Source organism: Hyalella azteca, unplaced genomic scaffold (genome assembly GCF_000764305.2).
Source record: "Hyalella azteca isolate HAZT.00-mixed unplaced genomic scaffold, Hazt_2.0.2 contig17884, whole genome shotgun sequence".
Lineage (NCBI taxonomy): Eukaryota > Metazoa > Arthropoda > Malacostraca > Amphipoda > Hyalellidae > Hyalella > Hyalella azteca.
In genome coordinates, this window is record NW_025947651.1 from 95,275 (window position 1) to 118,768 (window position 23,494).

The 23,494-nt window shown below is 41.1% G+C and overlaps 1 protein-coding gene across 2 annotated transcripts in view; it reads left to right on the top strand.

The window, feature by feature from the left end:
• The window catches only part of LOC108667445 (ecdysone-induced protein 74EF), a gene marked incomplete at its 3' end in the record, with an annotated part of 107,420 nt that overhangs the window by 65,345 nt on the left and 18,581 nt on the right, over positions 1 to 23,494 (top strand). Inside the window, 1 exon segment of one of the 2 annotated variants that reach the window (XM_047885426.1) lies at positions 10,321 to 12,211. Coding sequence (XP_047741382.1) covers positions 10,888 to 12,211 — 1,324 coding nt within the window. 2 annotated transcript variants of the gene reach the window in all.

Genomic DNA, 23,494 nt, shown 5'->3' on the forward strand with positions numbered 1-23,494 from the left:
GTGTTTGCATCACACGCGAGGGTAGAACCAAGGCACGTGTTTGCATCACACGTGAGGGTAGAACCAAGGCACGTGTTTGCATCACACGTGAGGGTAGAACCAAGGCACGTGTTTGCATCACACGCGAGGGTAGAACCAAGGCACGTGTTTGCATCACACGTGAGGGTAGAACCAAGGCACGTGTTTGTATAGTTATTAGTTATTCTGGTCCGTGGGAACTTGTACTGAGAAGAAGTTGATCTCTGCAAACAAAGCTTCTTAAATTCGTATAAAAACTCTTGAGAACTTTATAGGTATGTTTATTTTGTTTATTTTATGGGCTATAATTAGATATATTGTAGATAACAGTGAGATAGGTACGGCCAGTATGTAAATTAGGATATAATGCACTATTTATTGATGTATATTAGGGATATAATTTTAATTAAATATGTAAAATGATATGTAAATTAATCTGTTATTAAAATTTAGACCTCCATGAAATTTAAGAAGTTTAGGAAGTTATTTCATTTAGAAAATTAGTTGGTGCCTGAATTTAAATAATAATGTAATAATAAAATAGTGTTACGGGCTCGCAATAACGTACGGTTGGACGTAACGTGCATGTCCAATATATTGTAACAATATACAGTATATTGATATAGTACTAAAACAAAAAGATATTGTACGCATAATACCCACCTATAATATTTGTTATAGTTACCTGTAAAATTGGCAGTTGGGATCTAAAAAGGAGTTATGAAATTAATATTTATGATCTTATTATCTACATTTATTCATATATATGATGTGACCGATCTAGATGAAATTAATTGGGGCCAAATGGACTCGATGGACTGGATAAAACATACCGCTCTGTCCATCGGGAATAAACTAAAGACAAATGGACTCGATGGACTGGATAAAACATACCGCTCTGGCCATCGGGACTAAATTAAAGACAAATGGACTCGATGGACTGGATAAAACCTGTCTCTTATACACATCTAGATGTGTATAAGAGACAGGCTCTGTGTTATTTGTGTGAACCTTTCATCTGCACGTCCTAGATGCATAGAGCTGCTCTGTATAGCTGCTATCCAGCTGCANGTTAGGGATGGGGTTAGGGATGGGGTTAGGGATGGGGTTAGGGATGGGGTTAGGGATGGGGTTAGGGATGGGGTTAGGGATGGGGTTAGGGATGGGGTTAGGGATGGGGTTAGGGATGGGGTTAGGGATGGGGTTAGGGATGGGGTTAGGGATGGGGTTAGGGATGGGGTTAGGGATGGGGTTAGGGATGGGGTTAGGGATGGGGTTAGGGATGGGGTTAGGGATGGGGTTAGGGATGGGGTTAGGGATGGGGTTAGGGATGGGGTTAGGGATGGGGTTAGGGATGGGGTTAGGGATGGGGTTAGGGATGGGGTTAGGGATGGGGTTAGGGATGGGGTTAGGGATGGGGTTAGGGATGGGGTTAGGGATGGGGTTAGGGATGGGGTTAGGGATGGGGTTAGGGATGGGGTTAGGGATGGGGTTAGGGATGGGGTTAGGGATGGGGTTAGGGATGGGGTTAGGGATGGGGTTAGGGATGGGGTTAGGGATGGGGTTAGGGATGGGGTTAGGGATGGGGTTAGGGATGGGGTTAGGGATGGGGTTAGGGATGGGGTTAGGGATGGGGTTAGGGATGGGGTTAGGGATGGGGTTAGGGATGGGGTTAGGGATGGGGTTAGGGATGGGGTTAGGGATGGGGTTAGGGATGGGGTTAGGGATGAGGTTAGGGATGAGGTTAGGGATGGGGTTAGGGATGGGGTTAGGGTCGGGAATGCGCTATCCTTAACAGCCTAGAAGAGCAGGAATAAAGAAGATGGAGACCAAGTGAGATTATCCTGCAATTAATAAATAAATATTAGAGTGGGATATCTTGTAGGGAACAGGACGTATCCACTCACCCCCTCTCACCCACATTCATCCACCCTCCCCTTCTCACCCACTCCTCCCCATTCACATAACCCTTCCCCTTTCCCCCTCTTCGCTATTTTCCCCCGTTTCCTCAATAACAAAGCAGCGGCCAAGGGTCAATGAGGGTCTAGCCCGTCCCAACCCCTTAACCCCTTAACCCCTAAACTCCTTAACCCCTTAATTCCTTAACCCTTAATTCCTTAACCCCTAAACTCCTTAACCCCTTATCTCTTTAACCCTTAAATAAATTTTTTAACCCTTAACCGACAAACCCCTATGTATATTTTTATGTGGAGTGCTGACGCTACAATAGCGTGCTGACGCTACAATAGCGTACTGACGCTTCAATAGCGTGCTGACGCTACAATAGCGTAATGACGCTACAATAGCGTGCTGACGCTACAATAGCGTGCTGACGCTACAATAGCGTGCTGACGCTACAATAGCGTGCTGACGCTACAATAGCGTGCTGACGCTACAATAGCGTGCTGACGCTACAATAGCGTGCTGACGCTACAATAGCGTGCTGACGCTACAATAGCGTGCTGACGCTACAATAGCGTGCTGACGCTACAATAGCGTGCTGACGCTACAATAGCGTGCTGACGCTACAATAGCGTGCTGACGCTACAATAGCGTGCTGACGCTACAATAGCGTGCTGACGCTACAATAGCGTGCTGACGCTACAATAGCGTGCTGACGCTACAATAGCGTGCTGACGCTACAATAGCGTGCTGACGCTACAATAGCGTGCTGACGCTACAATAGCGTGCTGACGCTACAATAGCGTGCTGACGCTACAATAGCGTGCTGACGCTACAATAGCGTGCTGACGCTACAATAGCGTGCTGACGCTACAATAGCGTGCTGACGCTACAATAGCGTGCTGACGCTACAATAGCGTGCTGACGCTACAATAGCGTGCTGACGCTACAATAGCGTGCTGACGCTACAATAGCGTGCTGACGCTACAATAGCGTGCTGACGCTACAATAGCGTGCTGACGCTACAATAGCGTGCTGACGCTACAATAGCGTGCTGACGCTACAATAGCGTGCTGACGCTACAATAGCGTGCTGACGCTACAATAGCGTGCTGACGCTACAATAGCGTGCTGACGCTACAATAGCGTTGCGTAGCGCCAGACGTGCGTAAGTGGGTCGCCGAGTTACGCAAGCGCAGCGGCAAGCGCGGCGTAACCTTGACGCCGACTTGCGTTATGTTGCGCCGGATGCGTGGTGATGAGTGGTGATGGTTGGGTGGTGATGGTTGGGTGGTGATGGTTGGGTGGTGATGGTTGGGTGGTGATGGGTGGTGATGGTTGGGTGGTGATGTTTGGGTGGAGGGTGGTGATGGTTGGGTGGTGATGGTTGTGTGGTGATGGTTGGGTGGTGATGATTGGGTGGTGATGGTTGGGTGGTGATGGTTGGGTGGTGATGATTGGGTGGTGATGGTTGGGTGATGCGTGGTGCGTGGTGGTGATGACTGGGTGATGAATGCGTGCAGAGTGAGTGGTGGCAACGATTGAGTGACGGGTTAATAGAGTGTCATTAAAATGGTGACTTCAGAGTGATGAATGATTAAATGGTGAATGAGGCGAGTTTTGAGTGGTGACAGTTCACCAAATCATCATTAATGCCGTTAATACAACACAAACTCCTGCATCATACATCCGAAACTACGTAAACTTACGTCTCACATTCATCGATCGAATAAACTCTATATAGTAAAGTCTATTTAATAAACTCAATATAATAAACTATATAATAATGTCTATCTAATAAACTCTATATAAAAAACTATATAATATTAATAAAGCCTAGCAAATAAAGTCCATATAACAAAGTCTATATAATAAAGTCTATATAAACATATTAAATAACGCTTACCTTCCGATGATCAAGAACTATAGCGCTCTGTGTCGTCACAAACGTGACGCGTTACCGACGTCCAGTCAATGTCACGTTGTGTCACAAACGTGACGCGTTACCGACGACCTGTCAATGTCACGTTGTGTCACAAACGTGACGCGTTACCGACGACCTGTCAATGTCACGTGTCACAAACGTGACGCGTTACCGACGACCTGTCAATGTCACGTTGTGTCACAAACGTGACGCGTTACCGACGTCCAGTCAATGTCACGTTGTGTCACAAACGTGACGCGTTACAAGCAAAGTCACGCTGGCGTCAAGCAAGCGTTCATGTGACGCCGACTTGCGTAACGTTACGCAGGCTGGCGACGCCTGGTGACACTGTAACATTAACTTAAGTTATCCTAACACTCGATACTTTAAACTAACTTTAAGCCCTTGAAACTTTTAACTAAATTCCAGCCTAATATACACCAAACCAACTTAAGTTGTCATATCACTCGACAATTTAAAGTAACTTAAGTTAGCCTTGATCTCGAAACTTTAAACTAAAAATATCTTTGTACCAAACTTATGTTAAAGTATGATTGCTGATAACTTTAATTGAGCGGTGTCGAAAAGTTCAACTTTTTCGTTCCGTAAACTTAAACTTCACGTTCGTACAAAACTTAATACAAAACTTCACACAAAACTTCATAGAGAATTTCATACATTGAAGAGCCATTCACACTGTAATGCATGAGGCGTGGCATGCAGCTACAGCGTCGTGAATGAAACATTCATCGCCCATACATCGGGCTCAGTTGGGCATGAAAGTTTCACTGTTTGTGACACAGTTGAATAACCTTACCATCTGCGTCACCAGCTGCCTAGTCTTAACACGCACTATTATCATCAACTACCTTCACTATCACCCCCAACAGTACCTACCATCACCACCAACTACACTCACTATCACCACCAACAACAATCACTATCATCACCAATAACCCTCACTTTCATTACCAATAGTACTCACTATCATTACCAACTACGCTCACTATCACCACCAACAGTACTCACTATCACCACTAACTACACTCACTATCACCACCCACAACAATCACTATCATCACCAATAACCTCACTTTCACCACCAACAGTACTCACTATCATTACCAACTACGCTCACTATCACCACCAACAACACTCACTATTACTAACAACAGTAGTTATCACTGCCACAAACTTTTATTCAGACTGAAATAACCGACGAATAATAATATTGAACTTTACTGAGGAACTAAAACATGAAAAAACATTGAACATCCCGGAACTGATGAATTAAAAGTGATTAATAAGAAAAAATGATAAATTAAAACTATAAATGCTGAATGCAATGGGAAATAATGAACAATTCAAGCAATTTTACGTTCAAACAGAGTATATTAATTGCTAATTTTATATTTTAAACAAAAAATCAGCCATTTTAGTAGCTGCGAGTGGATAAGGAAGAGATCTCGTATAGTATCAATGCTAGGTCACGTTGATCGAGGTTGGTGATCTGAGCGGTAGTGCTGTGTTGCTAGATCATGATTGATATCGATCTTGTTGCTCAAACGCACGTTCCGAACCTGCAACAGATCTGGCTTGCGTAGATCTAGATATGACCTATGTTTGATCTATGCATGCAGCATGGATCTCGCATCATATATATAACGAAGAAATCGATCAATCATCGGTCTTGCATAAAAATATTATAAATCAAACTATTTATGTCTGTGTATATTTGGTACTATCCATGTCTATGTATATTTGGTAATATTCATGTCTATGTATATTTGGTACTATTTATGTCTATGTCTACCTGGTACTATTCATGTCTATGTATACCTGGTACTATTCATGTCTTTGTATAGTTAATTGGTACTATTCATGTCTATGTATACAATATTTGGGACTATTCATGTCAATGTAGTATAGCCGACACTATTCGGCATAATTATATTCCGTTCATTTAATCAACAAGCTTTTTTAAACAAAAAATGCATTGCCAACTAAAAAACTAACCTATCTTTGGATCTTGATGTCTGAGTAACAAACGCTTCAAACTTTAGAGGTAAAGAAATTAAATAAATACATTTAAATTACGACCTTGAAATGATTTAAAGGTCGTAATTAAATGATTTCAGTTTAATTAAATTAAACTGAAAAATCCTTGTTGCCGGGCCCGCCGGGCAGCGGGCGCACGCCACGGGACCGTTGGCCCGATTTGCTATGGGCGACTAGCGGTCCAAACTGGGCTAACCGGCCTACTGAATTCTTCACTAATTTCTGTAGCGCATTTATGTGGTTTTGCCTTGAAATAATTATAACGGAATCCGGCAGAGGAAATAACTTGGATGAATTGTATTAAAAAAATTGGATTGCGGGATAATTTGGAACGTTTTCACAGGTAGGATCCAAGTCGTCAAAAATAACATGGATGAATTGAATTAAAAAAATAGGATCGCAGGATTTTTGGGAACGTTTTCACAGGTCAAAAAAGTCGTCATCCAAGTCGTCAAAAATAACATGGATGAATTGTATTAAAAAAATAGGATCGCAGGATTATTTTGGAACGTTTTCACAGGTAGAATCCAATTCATCAAAAATAACATGGATGAATTGTATTTAAAAAAATAGGATCGCGGGATTTTTTGGAACGTTTTCACAGGTAGAATCCAAATCATCAAAAATAACATGGATGAATTGTATTAAAAAAATAGGATTGCGGGATTATTTGGAACGCTTTTAAAGGAGTTAGGTTCTAAGTCGTCATCAGATGAGGTGATTACCGAGATTTTTTATTTATAATAAACTTATAAAATTAATAAAATTTTTGAAACTGCAATAATTTTGAGTTTTGTATTTGAAATTCATTAGTCAATTTGAGACCAAGTGTTCAATCATTTGTATTGGTTATCAGCGAATAATTCTGACCAAAAATTGTGTAATGAATTCAATAAGAATGACATTAAATGCGGAGTGACTCGACGGGAGTCGTAGGTAGATATAGGTACCTGGGTAGACAGTAGATAGGTATAGACAGTAGACGGGTAGATGGTAGACTCTAGAAGGCTATAAAACAACCGGTTGACGAATACCGTCGCGCACGGAAGCTGCTTCGAGCATTCGTCCCGGATTTTTTATGGCTATAGTCGAGTTAAAAATTTGTAATTTGTTTCAAAATAAGGGAGAAGTGGAGCTTCGTGTAGCTTTCTGTTGTTTTATATTTTGGTTCATGTGCTTACAAAAAATTGATTTATTTGCGTTCGTGTGCTTATAAAAACTGTATTTATTCTGGTGCATGTGCTTACAAAAAAATGAGTTTATTTGGATTCGTGTTCTTACAAAAATTGGGTTTATTTGGGTTCGTGTGCTTACAAAAATAGTTTGGGACCTAAACATTTTTTCGTATCACAAAATTTCTACTTATGTAGAAACATACGTTTAAACACTTATGTATGAATAAAATTTTGATACAAGCCCTGGGGCCTATACCTTCCCTAATCACGACCAAAATGTAGAAAATCGCCAATTTCATTATACCGAAGAAATGGACGTCACCTGTACATAGTACAAAATTTGTACTACAGATCCTGTGAAAAAATGGACTTCAACTATACCGAGTACAGCTCCTGTAAAAAATAGACTTAAACTGTACGGAGTACAGATCCTGTAAAAAATAGACTTAAACTGTACGGAGTACAGATCCTGTAAAAAATAGACTTAAACTGTACGGAGTACAGATCCTGTAAAAAATAGACTTAAACTGTACGGAGTACAGATCCTGTAAAAAATAGACTTAAACTGTACGGAGTACAGATCCTGTAAAAAATAGACTTAAACTGTACGGAGTACAGATCCTGTAAAAAATAGACTTAAACTGTACGGAGTACAGATCCTGTAAAAAATAGTCTTAGACTGTACGCAGTACAGCTCCTGTAAAAAATAGTCTTAGACTGTACGCAGTACAGCTCCTGTAAAAAATAGTCTTAGACTGTACGCAGTACAGCTCCTGTAAAAAAAATAGTCTTAGGCTGTACCGAGTACAGATCCTGTAAAAAAATAGACTTAGGCAGTACGCAGTACAGATCCTGTAAAAATAGTCTTAGACTGTACGCAGTACAGCTCCTGTAAAAAATAGTCTTAGACTGTACGCAGTACAGCTCCTGTAAAAAAATAGTCTTAGGCTGTACCGAGTACAGATCCTGTAAAAAAATAGACTTAGGCAGTACGCAGTACAGATCCTGTAAAAATAGTCTTAGACTGTACCGAGTACAGCTCCTGTAAAAAATAGACTTAGACTGTGCGCAGTACAGCTCCTGTAAAAACTGCTCTATTTGAACGATTAGTCGTGGTGAGCCGGACTGTGGTCACACAGATCTCCGGCAGATCTATTGTGTCATCAATTTTTTTTAAAGGATCGAAGTCTGTGTAGGAAGTGAAATGCTATGACTTCAGGTGTGTTGTTTTATCGAATGTATTTATTCAAATTATTTTATTTTATAATTTTATTTATTCACAATTTTATTTATTCTTGAATTTATTCAAATTAAATCATCTAAATGGCCAAATTTAATAAATTGAAATGGGCAGGTTGAAATTTAATAATTTGAAATGGGCAGGTTGAAATAAATTGAAAAGATGGACAGGGCTGGATTGTTTTAGATTGAAGAATTTTTAACGGAATGCTACTGATTAATGGTACAATAATCGATGCTAAATTGTTCTTTTTTTCACTTCGTCCGCTTCACTTCTTCAATTTCCGTCTGCCATTTCTTCTTTTCTGACGCACAACTTCACTTCCCGATCCTCAATTCTCCACTTCCGCGCACCACTTCTTCACTTCCTTCTACTCACTTCCACCGCTTCAGCGCACCACTTTTCATTTATGCGCTTCACTCCCTAGTTCCACCGTCGCAGCGCACCACGTCTTTCCTACGCACCACTTTTTTCTTACGCACCACTCTTTTCTTACGCACCACTTTTTTCTTACGCACCACTTTTTTCTTACGCACCACTTTTTTCTTACGCACCACTTCTTTCCTACGCACCACTTCTTTCCCGCGCACTACTTCTTTCCCGCGCACTACTTCTTTCCCACGCACCACTTCTTTCACGCGCGCCACTTAGTTCCCGCGCACCATTCCCCCACTTCCCGCACCACTTGGTATTCCCGCGCACCACTCCCCCACTAGGTTCCCGCGCACCACTCCCCCACCCCCGCGCACCACTTGTTCAAGGTTGCGCGTTATCCGCGTAACCGCCGGCCGCTGTCACGTCGCGCGGAACGCTTGCTCCGCTGCCAGCATTTCCCGGAAGCGCAACTTCCTTTCTTCCAGCGACCGCCGGAGAACTGCGGACGCTACGCATGGAAACCCGTCCGCCTTAGCCGTTCTCACGCGTCACCCTTTACTGACTTACTGATTTCCCGGTAGACAGTAAATAATAGTCCTTTACTGACTTACTGACTTCCCGGTAGACAGGAAATAATAATCCTTTACTGACTTACTGACTTCCTGGCAGACAGGAAATAATAGTCCTTTACTGACTTACTGACTTCCCGGTAGACAGTAAATAATAGTCCTTTACTAACTTACTGCCTCGCTGCTTCCCGGTAGACAGTAAGTAATTACTGCCTCTGGACCTGTGATCGAGGCAGCAACAGCCCCGTTATAAGAGTTACACGTACGCAGTCAGTAAACCTTAAGTTTACTGACTGCCTTTAGAGCCGTTTAAAATAAATTACCTGATTTAATTCTTGTAGGATAATTTGATGCTTAATTTCCTTTTGATTTACTTTACTCAATTATCATTTAATCTTAAATGCAGTTATATATTTAATAGATTTAATTCGTTAAATCGTGTTAGTTACTATATTGCTTAGTTTTCTTTTTATTTAGTTTACTCCATAATAAGTTACTCATAAATATGGGAATATATTTCATAGAATAATATATATTGCTACTACATCAGATGGTTCTCTAGATTAATCGCTATTTAAGTAGTAATTTCTGGGAAAGAACTTGTCGCTAGTTTAGTCGCTATGACTGGGGAAGAAATAGTCGCTAGTTAAGTCGTTATTTCAGGGGAAGAACTAGTCGCTCGTTTGGTCTGTATTGCTAGGGGAAGAACCCATGGCACCCGCGCTGCAGAAAATCGTTCCTCCCGCCAGGCATTAGTTTTTTCCGTGTGCCTTCATTCATCAGCGAGCGTAGCAATACACCCCTGCAAAAAAAAACCGCCATTTTTCATCGCCGACTCTCCCCACTCTCCATTTCTGCTTGCAAAATTTCCCTATATCTTTGTTGGGGATTGTCCCAGCTCCCTCTTTATAATAGTATTTCTCCTTAGTACCTCCTCTCCTCCCTTAAATCATAACCCCAACTCCCCCACATCCCTCTCTCCTCTCCCTCTCACAACACCCACTCCCTCAGCTGCAGCCTTCACTTCAGTTAGCGCTGCAGCTTCAGTCTGCGACGAACCGCGAGGAGAGATGCACGTCTGTTTAGAGCGGTGCCAGTGATCGACGCCCACGCACGACTACCATATCAGCGTCCAGAACTCTTTAACTTTACCGATTGTTTAAAATCTTTCTTTTACGGTGCTTTTGTAAACCGTGTACGAATATTTTTGGTAGTTTTTTAGTACAATAATATATACTAATACGCGAAAGTGTGCTGTTATAACTGCCGTTATTAGTTTACCAACCTCGCAAGTTTGAACTAATGTTTCACCTGCAGTGCCACAGAAGGACTTGACTTGCAGTGTATGGACAGGATTTGTAGTTTTGTACTTGAAGCTCAAGGTGAACTCGATTAAATTTAGTAATAATTTTCTGAAGTGCTTAATAGTCTTCTTGAAATGGTTTGTTTGCAATGGAACTTGATACATTAGCAGTGGCCTGATCGTTTATCAGCCGGCAAAAAGTTGTCTTGCAATTTTTGTCATTTGAATACTTGAAATTCAACGCTGAATATTTTACGTGGTATTGATCATTCGGATATTTTTATACATCTATATTTATATTGTTGTGATTGAAATAGCGACAGAATGGTGTTACAAAACGAAAGCTGTCGAGAGGGAGGACCTCTTCTGGAGTACGACGAATCTCCACTCGAGATTCCATTAGACCTTTCGGTTTCAACTCGGTCACAGATCTCAGTTTCGCCTTCCTCTTACGACCAACTAGACGAAAGCTCCGAATTTGTCAAACATAAATCGTTCTACGACGATGACGAAGATGAGATCAAAAGTCATGGTCTGAATGAGCGAAATTCTTCACGGAAGGCGTTCCACAGACATGGCATTCGCGTGCGTCCGGAGCAAGATATTTTGAAAAAAGAATATTTTCCCGAAGATATCGATGCTCCGGAGCTAAACCAGCGTCTTCGGTCAGACTCAAATCTGATGAGAAGCCCTCTGAGGTCAACATTTTCTTGTAGGACAGACAGAGAGAGGCTGCAATATTCTGAACTGGAAAAGCTTCAATACTCTTCCGAATATCCTGAAGAGGGTATTGAGGATTTCATCAAGAGTCCTCGCAGTCCCATGACGTATCCTTTAGGAGGCGGTCGCTCCTGTGGACCATCCATGTATACGCCCCCACACCTCGAGCATTTGTCCCTAAAGGGCGAACCTCCACATTTGTCTTTTAAAGGTGACCTCTCACAGTTTGCGCGCCGAATACCTAACCCCACCCCGTTGCGGGGCGAAGTCGCTCTTGAAGAAGAGGAACTACCAAAAAGTAAGCTATTTCTCGCCGTTACTGGAGTCACCGACTCCCACTACCTAAATGGCTCATCTCTAAGATCGGCTCCTTACTGGGATCGCCGGTCTCCGTCGATCCCTAAGGACCGTATGCATTGTCGGAGCCAGAGTCCGTTCAGAGAACAGGCTCCACAAACCGGTGCTTCAAGTCCATGCGGTGCTCAAGATTATCCCTACCGCCGTTACCCCAGCCCAGCATCATTCTCAAGTGACTTGGGCCGTCCACAAACTCCGGAAAGTCCTCCGGGAATGGACACTTCCGAGGCTGATGAAGTAGTCTTTCGCCCACCAATACTTTCAGCAGCAGCCCGAAAGTACTACAGTGACTTGCGTGCCACTACCCCTCCTGAGTTACCGAACTCCGACACCCATATCAGTAGTTCCCCCGACAACAACATTAGTTCTAGCAGCAATGTGGTTAGTAGTTCTTGCACCTCAAGTACAAAATTGTTGCCGGAGGAAATAGAGGCAGAGTACAATAAAAGAATAGGATGCTCATCGTCTTCCTCGAGCCCTGACGGCTTCCTAGATGCGACGGTGTCGCAGGACTCTGAGGAACGAGCTAAACTCCGTAGGGACTATAAGAAGGATCTGCTTAAACGATTCCGTAAGTATTGAGTAGCTGAATCCTTTAATTCCTGGTTTTAAGTTATTGCCTGTTATCTTCATATGCAAGATGTAATTTAATGATTTTTCCCTCCATATTATACGGGTCCTTTGTCTGTATTTGAACGATAAATCGATAATGTGAATTACGGTTGCTACGATCATCCTAAGTTAAAAATATTATTTTATTTTAATCATATTATATAAATAACATGGTTTTTCATACTGAAATGACCAGTAGTTCATAGCTTGTGCCTCATTGTCCCGGGATGACGCTGTTGCCAACGCTGTCGTGTCTGCAGGATATTGCGTAATGCAAAAATACTCCGCGGAAAAGTTATCCGCATTTCATTGATGTAAAATATATTACCGGTTTTCCGGGATGGGCTAACTTTTTTCACGTCATTTTCCCACTTTTACATGCATTATTTAACGCAAATTTTGTTCGTGGACTGTTCAAATCAAACTCGATTTGGTTAATAATCTCTGAAAAACTACATGGAAGTTACCAAAAATATAAATATGATAATCGTACTATATATTATTACTTTTTTAAAACAAATTAATGCATTGTGGTCAATGCCTAAAACTCTGTAACTTAATAATATTACCACATAATCTTGAAGATCACAACACGATATATAAAACGATATAAATAAATATATTGATATGAGATATACAATATTCATCTCGTTCATGAGAGGGAGCGCATCTTTTTGTATGTTTTCTTGGGAAAGACGTAAAAAATTAAGAAATATTAATTCAGACACGTAAGTTCTTTTGCAACTCCGTTAAAGCCTGCAGGGGCGCACCCAGGGGTCGTGCCCATGTCGGGCCAGTGCCGGTTCGGTTGCGATGAGTTGCGTGCAGCACGCATCCGCATTCCCGTGCAAGCCTCTTCTCTCCCGTGCATGTGTGGTGTGTTGTGTATGTTGTGTGTGGTGTGTTGTATGTTGTTGTATGTTGTGTGGTGTGTGTTGTATGTTGTGTTGATGTGTTGTGTATGTGTGATGGAGTGTGTTGTGTATATGTGTTGTGTGTTGATGTGTGTTGTATGTGTTTTGGAGTGTGTTATGTGTTGGGACGTGTGCTGTGTGTGTGTTTTGTTTGTTGAGGTGTGTGTTGGTGTGCGTGTTATGTGTTATTTGGTGTGTGTGGTGTGTGTCTGATGCGTGTGTTATTTGGGCAGGCTGAGTTGGTGCTTGTATTATCTTTTGTGTAGGTGTGCTTGTGTCAATACTGAGTGTGTTGGAGCGTGTGGAGTGTGTTTTTTGGAGGTTCGTGTGTTGTGTGTTCTTATATAAACACAGAGTGTGTTGGTACACATGCTTATCTAGATTGATTATATTAGATTTGTGTAGGTTCCAGGCTGTTTTATTAAAACCTGCAAACAAAATATTTCTGACTTAAACAAAATATTTCTGACGTAAACAAAATATTTCTGATGTAAACAAAATATTTCTGACGTAAACAAAATATTTCTGACGTAAACAAAATATTTCTGACGTAAACAAAATATTTCTGACGTAGACAAAATATTTCTGGCGTAAACGAAAAATTTCTGACTTAAATAAAAAATTTCTGACGTAAACAAAATATTTCTGACGTAAACAAAATATTTTTGACGTAAACGAAATATTTTTGACGTAAACAAAATAGTTTTGACGTAAACTCAATAAAAAAACCGGAAGCCGTAAACGGAACCCGGAACATTTAATTAAAACTTTTATTTTCAATTCTGGTAAGAATAGCGTTATGTGACCATTTTGTGATCGCAATGGAATAAGATGGTGGATTACAGTCATAATTCATCCACTTGAATGTCGAGTTATACATTTATTCATTTGAATACTTACTAATTCATTTACGGAAAATTTTAATATAAACATTTATTCTCATGGTTTATTTATTAATTATTCTTTAAATTTCACCTTTACCGAGTCATCCTTTGTTGTATTGCATGTGTCGTCTGTATTGTTGCATGTGTCGTCTGTATTGTTGCATGTGTTATGGCTCGTGTGAAGGCTTGCATGAGATAAGACGTGCTTGTGTGCTGTGTGAAGGCGTGCTTGTATATTGACGTGACAAGTCACTGGCCTTTAATTCATGCATTCATCATTCATGAATGTACGTGTGCAAGCTTCTCATGAGTAAAATTTTTTCATTCATCAATTAATTATTATTGACAAAAAAATCATATTGATGATTTCAGTCGAAAAAATCAGTAAAAAATTTTCAATATTCTATCATGTATTCATGATATATATACTTACAAAATACTGTGAATATTTTGAAATGTACGTTTTACATTGCGATGTAATCATTTGCAATCAGTACAAAAGCTTTTATTTCCTATTTTATATCGGAGTTTATCTCTACTTATCTTATAAATATCATGTCAACATCTATCTTCATCGTCAATATTTTTTCTTTATTGATCTAGAGCATCTTCATGCATTTATTTAAAAAAATCCCTCATCATCATTACGATAATGATAGTGATGATGTAGGAGATGATGTAGGAGATGATGATAGTGATGACGTAGGAGATGATGTTGATTTGACGCGGCTATCAGTCATGAATTTTCGATTTTTTGTTATTTCCTACATCCGCTTAGGCAAACTATGATAAATACAGCTGTACATGCACAGCTGTACACGCGCAGCTGTACACGCGCAGCTGTACATGCACAGCTGTACATGTACAGCTGTTTTCACTTGTTTTCACTGCTGTAGAAACTGGCGGCGTGTGAAAGCGGCGTAAAGACTGGGGCTCTGTGTAGGGATCTGTCACTTGTAGACGGTACAGCAGCAGCAGCAGCAGCAGCAGTGCAGCAGCAGCAGCAGCAGTGCAGCAGCAGTGCAGCAGCAGCAGCACCAGTGCAGCAGCAGTGCAGCAGCAGCAGCAGTGCAGCAGCAGCAGCAGTGCAGCAGCATGAGGCNTTAACATCGTTTTAGTTGCGGTTCATTTAAGTTTGTTTACGTGTCTTAACATCGTTTTAGTTGCGGTTCATTTAAGTTTGTTTACGTGTCTTAACATCGTTTTAGTTGCGGTTCATTTAAGTTTGTTTACGTGTCTTAACATCGTTTTAGTTGCGGTTCATTTAAGTTTGTTTACGTGTCTTAACATCGTTTTAGTTGCGGTTCATTTAAGTTTGTTTACGTGTCTTAACATCGTTTTAGTTGCGGTTCATTTAAGTTTGTTTACGTGTCTTAACATCGTTTTAGTTGCGGTTCATTTAAGTTTGTTTACGTGTCTTAACATCGTTTTAGTTGCGGTTCATTTAAGTTTGTTTACGTGTCTTAACATCGTTTTAGTTGCGGTTCATTTAAGTTTGTTTACGTGTCTTAACATCGTTTTAGTTGCGGTTCATTTAAGTATGTTTACGTGTCTTAACATCGTTTTAGTTGCGGTTCATTTAAGTTTGTTTACGTGGCTTAACATCGTTTTTGTTACGGATTGTTTGAGTTTGTTTACGTGTCTTGAATAGATTATATTGACAATGTTTGTCGGTTGTCAACAATAAGCGCGCGTCGTAGATTGTTGACGTCATTAAATTCATCGCAATTCACATTAAATTTATCGTAATTCACTATCGATCTTGAAACGAAATCACCGTTTAAATTGTAGGTGTGAAAGTGATGAATGGTGGTGTGAAGTGTGCGTGTAGTGAGTGGGAACTGTGTGGTGTGGTGGTGGTGGTGGTGATGGTGTGGTGGTGGTGTGGTGGTGGTGATGGTGGTGGTATTGGTGGTGGGTTGGCAGAGTGATGGTGTAACGTAATATGAATAATTCAAAGTCGAGTCTGTTTTAAATTGCCCAGTAAAGCATTGCCCAGTAGACAAGTTGAAAGTCCAGTAAACCAGTACAACAGTCCCCAGCAGACAAGTACAAGGGTGCCCAGTAGACCAACAAAGGAGTCCCTAACAGACCAGTATAAGGGTCCAGTAGACCAGTATAGGGGTCCAGTAGCCCAGTATAAGGGTCCAGTAGACCAGTATAAGGGTCCAGTAGACCAGTATAAGGGTTAGACCCCACAAGGGCGCGCGCCACCGGAGTGGTCTTGCCTTTCTCCCACAGACCCTGACCTGAGGGGGGCGGGCTGGGGGTCTGCAGACAGGGAGAGTAGACAGGGGATGTGAGAGGGATGTGGGGGAGAAGGATGTGAGAGGGAGTGGGGATGTACGGAGTGGGTTAGGAGAGGGAAGTCTTCCGACATTGTACACATAATATGGGATGAAATCAGAAATCCACATCCCGCTGACACCCCCGGTAACTGATGGGCTAAAGCTGCCACTGCCACCACTGCTGCCACTACCTTCATTGCCGTTACTGCTGCCACTGCCACCACTGCTGCCTCTACCGTCACTGCTGCCACTGCTGCCACTGCCACCACTGCTGCCACTACCTTCATTGCCGTCACTGCTGCCACTGCCGTCACTGCTGCCACTACATTCATTGCCGTTACTGCTGTCATTGCTACCACTGCTGCCACCACTGCCATAGGCCCATTCAGTGCATCATTCACGCTGCATGTTCACCATCGTAACATGTTTACAGTGACATTCTCTTGCTCCAGTTGTGCTGTGTTTGCTCACGGGAGCTTCCGTCGAGTTTCCGTTCCTTGAGTTTCCGTTCGATATTTATTGGATATTGTGATCCTGTTGAACCGATAAAAAGAAAATTTCCTGTCAAACTATAGTAAAAAAAAATTAGAACAGCGGAGCTTCCGTCGAGTTTCCGTTCCTAGAGTGCCGCCATATCCGCAACAACGGAAACATTATGTTGACCTCGAAATTTATTGCATATTCTGTTCCTGTTAAGCCGATAAAAATAAAATTTTCTTTTGAACTATAGTGAGAAAAAATTTAGAACTAGACATTATATATATTCAATCATATATTTAATGGTTAAGAAATTGATCTTGCACACTATTATCACCATATCGTATATCTTGTTCAGTAATATACACCATATACGATTTATCTTCAACATACAAGTAATTTTGATCGAGACTGTCGATAAATTATAATAATATTCACTTGGTTCCTTTGATTGAAATGTAAATGTCTTGTCATAATTTGTTCTAGCAATTAAATTAATATGGCCGACACCGTTACAATTATAGAGCAGATGTGTGGGCATCCGTCACGCTCCAGTTGTGGTTGAAATTTAACCATGAAATTTAACCATGAAATTCCGTTATTATAAACCGCTCCAAATTATCGCCAGTCACGGCAAGCGTATCGTAATTATGCCCATGTATTGTGACCTACTTACGAATTAGCGTTACAACAATGACGTAAAAACTTCTGTTATATGCAAGGCTATTAATAACTTGTAAATACAAGGACCGAATAATGACAACAGAGGCTTATACTTAAATAAACATTTTACACTTTATGGGTATGAATCTTTTTCAGATAATGGCCTATTATTTTTATACAGACATAAAATATTGTTATTGTTAATTATAAAGTGTAAATTGTTTAGTCAAAGGTTTCTACAATAACACGTTTTACTCTAAAATTCTAAAATCTATTGTCAATGAAAAAACACTAAAAACTACACTCATATTACTAGACTTGAATCTATAATATTTACGTATAGCTATTAAATTGTATTATTTTTTCCGTATTTTTCTTAGTATTGAGATTAGCATTATGACTCACATCATGACCTACATCATGACCCACATCATGACCCACATCATGACCCACATCATGACCCACATCATGACCCACATCATGACCCACATCGTGACCCACATCATGACCCACATCATGACCCACATCATGACCCACATGACACGACATGACCCACATCATGACCCACATCATGACCCACATTATGACCCACATCATTTGGTCTCGCTTGTGTCCAGACCGCCTCTCCCTGTCTTAATATTTTTGTGGCTGTGCCTTTTATTAATATGCCTAGACCTATGCCTATAATATTTCTATACTCTACTCATGTCTATAATATTTCTATGCCTATAATATTTCTATGCCTATAATATTTCTATGCCTATAATATTTCTATGCTTATGCCTTTAATATTTTTATACCTATGCCTAATATTAATATGCCTATACCTATGCTTATATTTCTTTGCTTATGTCTATAATATTTCTATGCCTATAATATTTCTATGCTTATGCCTTTAATATTTTTATACCTATGCCTAATGTTAATATGCCTATACCTATGCTTATATTTCTTTGCTTATGTCAATAATATTTCTATGCCTATGCCTATATTTTTATGCTTATGCCTATAGCTTTTCTATGCCTATGCCTATAATATTTCTATGACTATGGTTATAAAATTTCTATGCCTAATATAATCGTGCCTATGTCTATAAAATTTCTACGTAATTATATATATGCCTAATTTTCCTATGGCTCTTCGTCCTGGCTGGTTCATAATCACAATTTATTATTTTATATAAAATGATTTAAATCAATTCATAAATATATCTTTTAAAATCGTATCAATTACTAGTCTTGACGAATTTTATGAATCTTTATTTGATTTGTAGACATTATTCAATACATTACAAGGCCTCATTTATTGAGCAGCAGAGCGATTGGTGATGATTGGTGATTGGTGATTCATTGGTGATTGGTGATGATTGGTGATTGGTGATGATTGGTGATTGGTGATTCATTGGTGATTCCCTAAAGCATGATTAGTGATGTTGATTTTTTTGGGTGACTTACATCATCAATTAAATCTGATTATTTAATTGAAAATAACATTGAGGGAGTTAGGTATTCACCCGTCGTCCGGGTGCAGGCGCCCGGTCGCCCACAATCCGGTTTGACCGGGCAGCCGCCACAAGCGGTTAACGGTTTCATAACTGTGGCAACCGCGTGCATTATTACATGTGTCATGGTCTGCCATGTATGTTATTGTATGGCTATGTCTGCTGGTCTGCCATGTATGTTATTGTATGGCTATGTCTACTGGTCTACCTTGTATGACTATGTCTACTGGTCTACCTTGTATGTCTATGTGTACTGGTCTACCATGTATGTTATTGTATGCCTATGTCTACTGGTCTGCCTTGTATGTCTATGTCTATTGGTCTACCATGTATGTTACTCTATGACTATGTCTACTGGTTTACCATGTATGACTATGTCTACTGGTCTACCTTGTATGCCTATATATATGTCTACTGGTCTACCATGTGTGTTATTTTTTGGCTATGTCTACTGACATATATTGACTTCTTTAACCGAGCAAATGTCTTAACTCACTCCGGCTATAACTGAGCTATATTCCTGTGCTGTAAGCGGAAGCTCTGGTATATTGCTTTGATCTTAAATACATAATATAGGCTTATAAAACCGGTACCTATTCCGGTCTAAGATGGGTCTAAGTGATATAAGATGGGTATATCACCACCGGTCTAAGTGTAGTGATATACCATGTCACTGTATGCGACTTCATTGATTCATTGTACGAGGTCCAAAATTCTGGATTTGCGTGAATTCAGAACCGAATTCATATATGTCTAATACGTTGTAGTTATATGTTGCTGGTGGTTGTGAATGCATTAGATAATAAATAATCCAATCAAAAAACATTAAAAGAGAAGGCTTCAGTTGCGTTATTTGTTTAAATTTTTTTACATATCAATTGCTATTTAAATCGTGTTTTGTTTCACAGCTTCGCATTATCGTGCCTTAGCTTGCGTCGGTTTGGCTTCTTGTTTTACTATGTTTTTACTGACATCATCATTTATATAATTATGTTCGTTAATTGGTCTAACGTTAGCACTCATTTCACTCATTAATTGGGGGTGACCTGTTTCCAGTATAGGGGGAGAGGGGTGACATATTTCTAGTATTGGTGAGAGAAGGGGGGGGGTGTGACTTATACAGTATACAGTGTGACTGCATACAGTAAACACATGCAGAATAGTGTTTTCATGCAGTAAACTTGTACATGATATTGTTTTCATACAGTAAACATACACGCGAAAAAGTAGCGTGTTACGCGTCATGCGTAGTAGTAAGACACGCGTGCATTCAGCCTTGCAATGAATGATGCGTAAGTTGGCCAGCTCACCACACGTCCTGCACCATCGTCAGGTCTGCGCCGTCATCACCACCACCACCTCGAGGGCGTACAATGCACTGCCATGAACTCTGCGCTGCTACTGCTGCTGCTGCTGCATGCTGCTGCTGCTGCTGCTGCATGCTGCTGCTGCATGCTGCTGCTGCATGCTGCTGCTGCTGCATGCTGCTGCTGCTGCTGCTGCTGCTGCTGCATGCTGCTGCTGCTGCTGCTGCTGCTGCTGCTGCTGCTGCATGCTGCATGCTGCTGCTGCTGCTGCTGCTGCATGCTGCTGCTGCTGCATGCTGCATGCTGCTGCTGCTGCTGCTGCTGCATGCTGCTGCTGCTGCAACTTCTTCACTGCAAGTTTCGCCACTGCCGCAATCACTGCACACTGGTAACATGCCACAGCACATATGTTACAGCTTTACTTCAATACAGCTGCAGGGAAGTCTGGAAATAAAGCTGCACTGTTAATTTCCAGCTTATTCATCTTACGGCTGCAGCATCTATAGGCGCTACGGCTGAACGTTAGCAGCTGTGCACGCACCTCTGCAGTGCAGCTGCTGTGAGGTTATGTCTTACTACAATGCAGCTGATAAAGCGCTGCAGCTGATGAATTACTGCATCTGATGAATTACTGCAGCTGATGAAGCTCTGCAGCTGATGGAATACTGCAGCTGATGAAGCAGCTGCTGTGAGGTTATCTCTTGCTACGATGCAGCTGATAAAGCGCTGCAGCTGATGATTTGCTGCATCTGATGAAATACTGCAGCTGATGAAGCTCTGCAGCTGATGGAATACTGCAGCTGATGAAGCTCTGCAGCTGATGAAATACTGCAGCTGATGAAGCGCTGCAGCTGATGAAGCTCTGCAGCTGATGAAGCTCTGCAGCTGATGAAATACTGCAGCTAATGATTTACTGCAGCTGATGTTTCTATGTGGCTGAAGCGTCACTGCAGCTGCACGTTTCCTTGCTGCACCTGAATGAGCTGATGTTTTGCTGCAGCTGATGACGAAGCGGATGTTGACGCTTCAGCTGACCTCCATGTCAGCTGCAGCTGCAGCTGTAACCTACATCTGCTATCCAGCTGAGCGCCTAGGCCAGCTGAGCGCCTAGGCCAGCTGAACGCCTAGGCCAGCTGAGCGCCTAGGCCAGCTGAGCGCCTAGGCCAGCTGAGCGCCTAGGCCAGCTGAACGCCTAGGCCAGCTGGCCTAACGAGTTCACTTTCTTTCATAAGCTTTCGGTGCCGCAGGTTTTCTAAAACTTTCGCTGCGGCACGAGCGTTGAAACTTAAACGTTGGTACTCGGGCGTTGAAACTAGTGACATGCAGTGTCGTGTTGTGGCATAAAGTGGCATTAAGTGGCACTAGGTAATTAGTAAGTTTTGAGGTTAAATTGTTACTTTTTATTTGACCTTTCATTATTGTCAAATGTTTTCGAAAGGTAAGTATCATTTTCGCCAGTGTGTAGCACGATTAGACCACTACGTCAAGTTAAACAACCTATGAACTTCACGATTTATTATCAATTCTCTGCTCCAATTTACTAGAAACCACTACATGAATAAATGCTTCGATATCAATTAGCTGTGATACCTTAAAAAATAAATCATATTTTATAAGTAACTCTGATTTTTCTGTAATATCTTATGAAATAAAAATGTTTAAGTCACTATATGATTTTTATCGATCACGTAACGCTAAAAAAATTATCAGCCGGAAGAAAGTGTTCACTATATGATTTTTATCGATTACGTAACTCTAAAAAAAATTATCAGCCGGAAGAAAGTGTTCACTGTATGATTTTTATCGATCACGTAACTCTAAAAAAAGTTTCAGCCGGAAGAAAGTGAGCCGCGGTCGCCGGGTTTTCTCTTTCAGCGGCGACGCGTTTTCACTGCTGCCGCCGGCGTCCGTTGCGTGATGGTCGCCGCGCAGCTTTTTACGAGACTCCGTTACGAGGTGAACTCTGCGCGATAAAGTTCCGCTTCTGTTCGTCGTGATTAAATAGGGAAATTTCCCTGCTGGCAGTCTCTGTGTAATGTAATAAATTTGGACAATCTTTCCTCCTGGCACTCTCATAGTGATAAAATCTTTCCTCCTGGCAGTCTCTGTGTAATGTAATAAATTTGGACAATCTTTCCGCCTGGCAGGCTCTGTGTAATAAATTTGGACAATCTTTCCTCCTGGCAGTCTCTGTGTAATAAATTTGGACAATCTTTCCTCCTGGCAGTCTCTGTGTAATAAATTTGGACAAACTCCTATAGGATCCTCATCTTTCTCATCTTTTTTGTTGGCGATCCACTACAGGATATGGGGGATATCTACAGCAAAAACGCCCTCCAATCGATCGCTAAACTCCAGAAGCTTCCACTATCGAAGCAAGCTTTCAATATTATATTTACTGTAAGCCTGTTTTTACATTAGCCGAAAGTTTTCTAAAAAATAACGACTTGGTTACGTGTCGACCCACTTGTGGCTCCATCATAATCTCTTAAACTGAGAGCGAAAGCGACGAATCTTCTTATTACGAACCATGACGAAAGTCGGGACTTTTTGTTGACAAACCGGGGACCGCTTGAACTAAGGGGAGGGGGGTTGGACTTGCTTCTGTTACATCAAATTTTGACCTTTAATGCTCCCTATAAATATACGTAATCACGGTTTATTTTAAAGACTCGTTAAAGAATTAAGAAAGTTTATAGTGAACACTTGTGAAAGTGTACGCTTTTTTTAAATAATACAGCCGTAATATATGGCCGCTAATCATCTGCCGCTATATATCAACGTAGATAGCGTCACGTAGACGTAGATCAACGTAGACGTAAACGTTGAAATAACGTCAATTAGTCGTTAATTTTCCAACGTTATTCCCATGGAAGATGATAATAGAGCGAAGATGCTGCAAGTAACCTCATATTTTGAGGGAAGAAATGTATTTGTTACTCACGTGTAATTTTCTAAGCAAGTCTCCATAGGTCAAGGCCACTATCGTCCACGTAGGACAATGCTTAGGACTTGGCATATGTAGGTTACAGCCTATATATCTCTATTGTATGTAAGCCTACATCTTCATTGCACAAATAGGCCTTCATCTCTATTGTATATAGGGCGGCCGTGGCTGCGTGCTTCTTCCACGCATTTCTCGAGTGATGATGAAGGCCCGGCTGCTATTTTTAGATGTTCTTTATGCAAATTGCGGACTATAAACTTA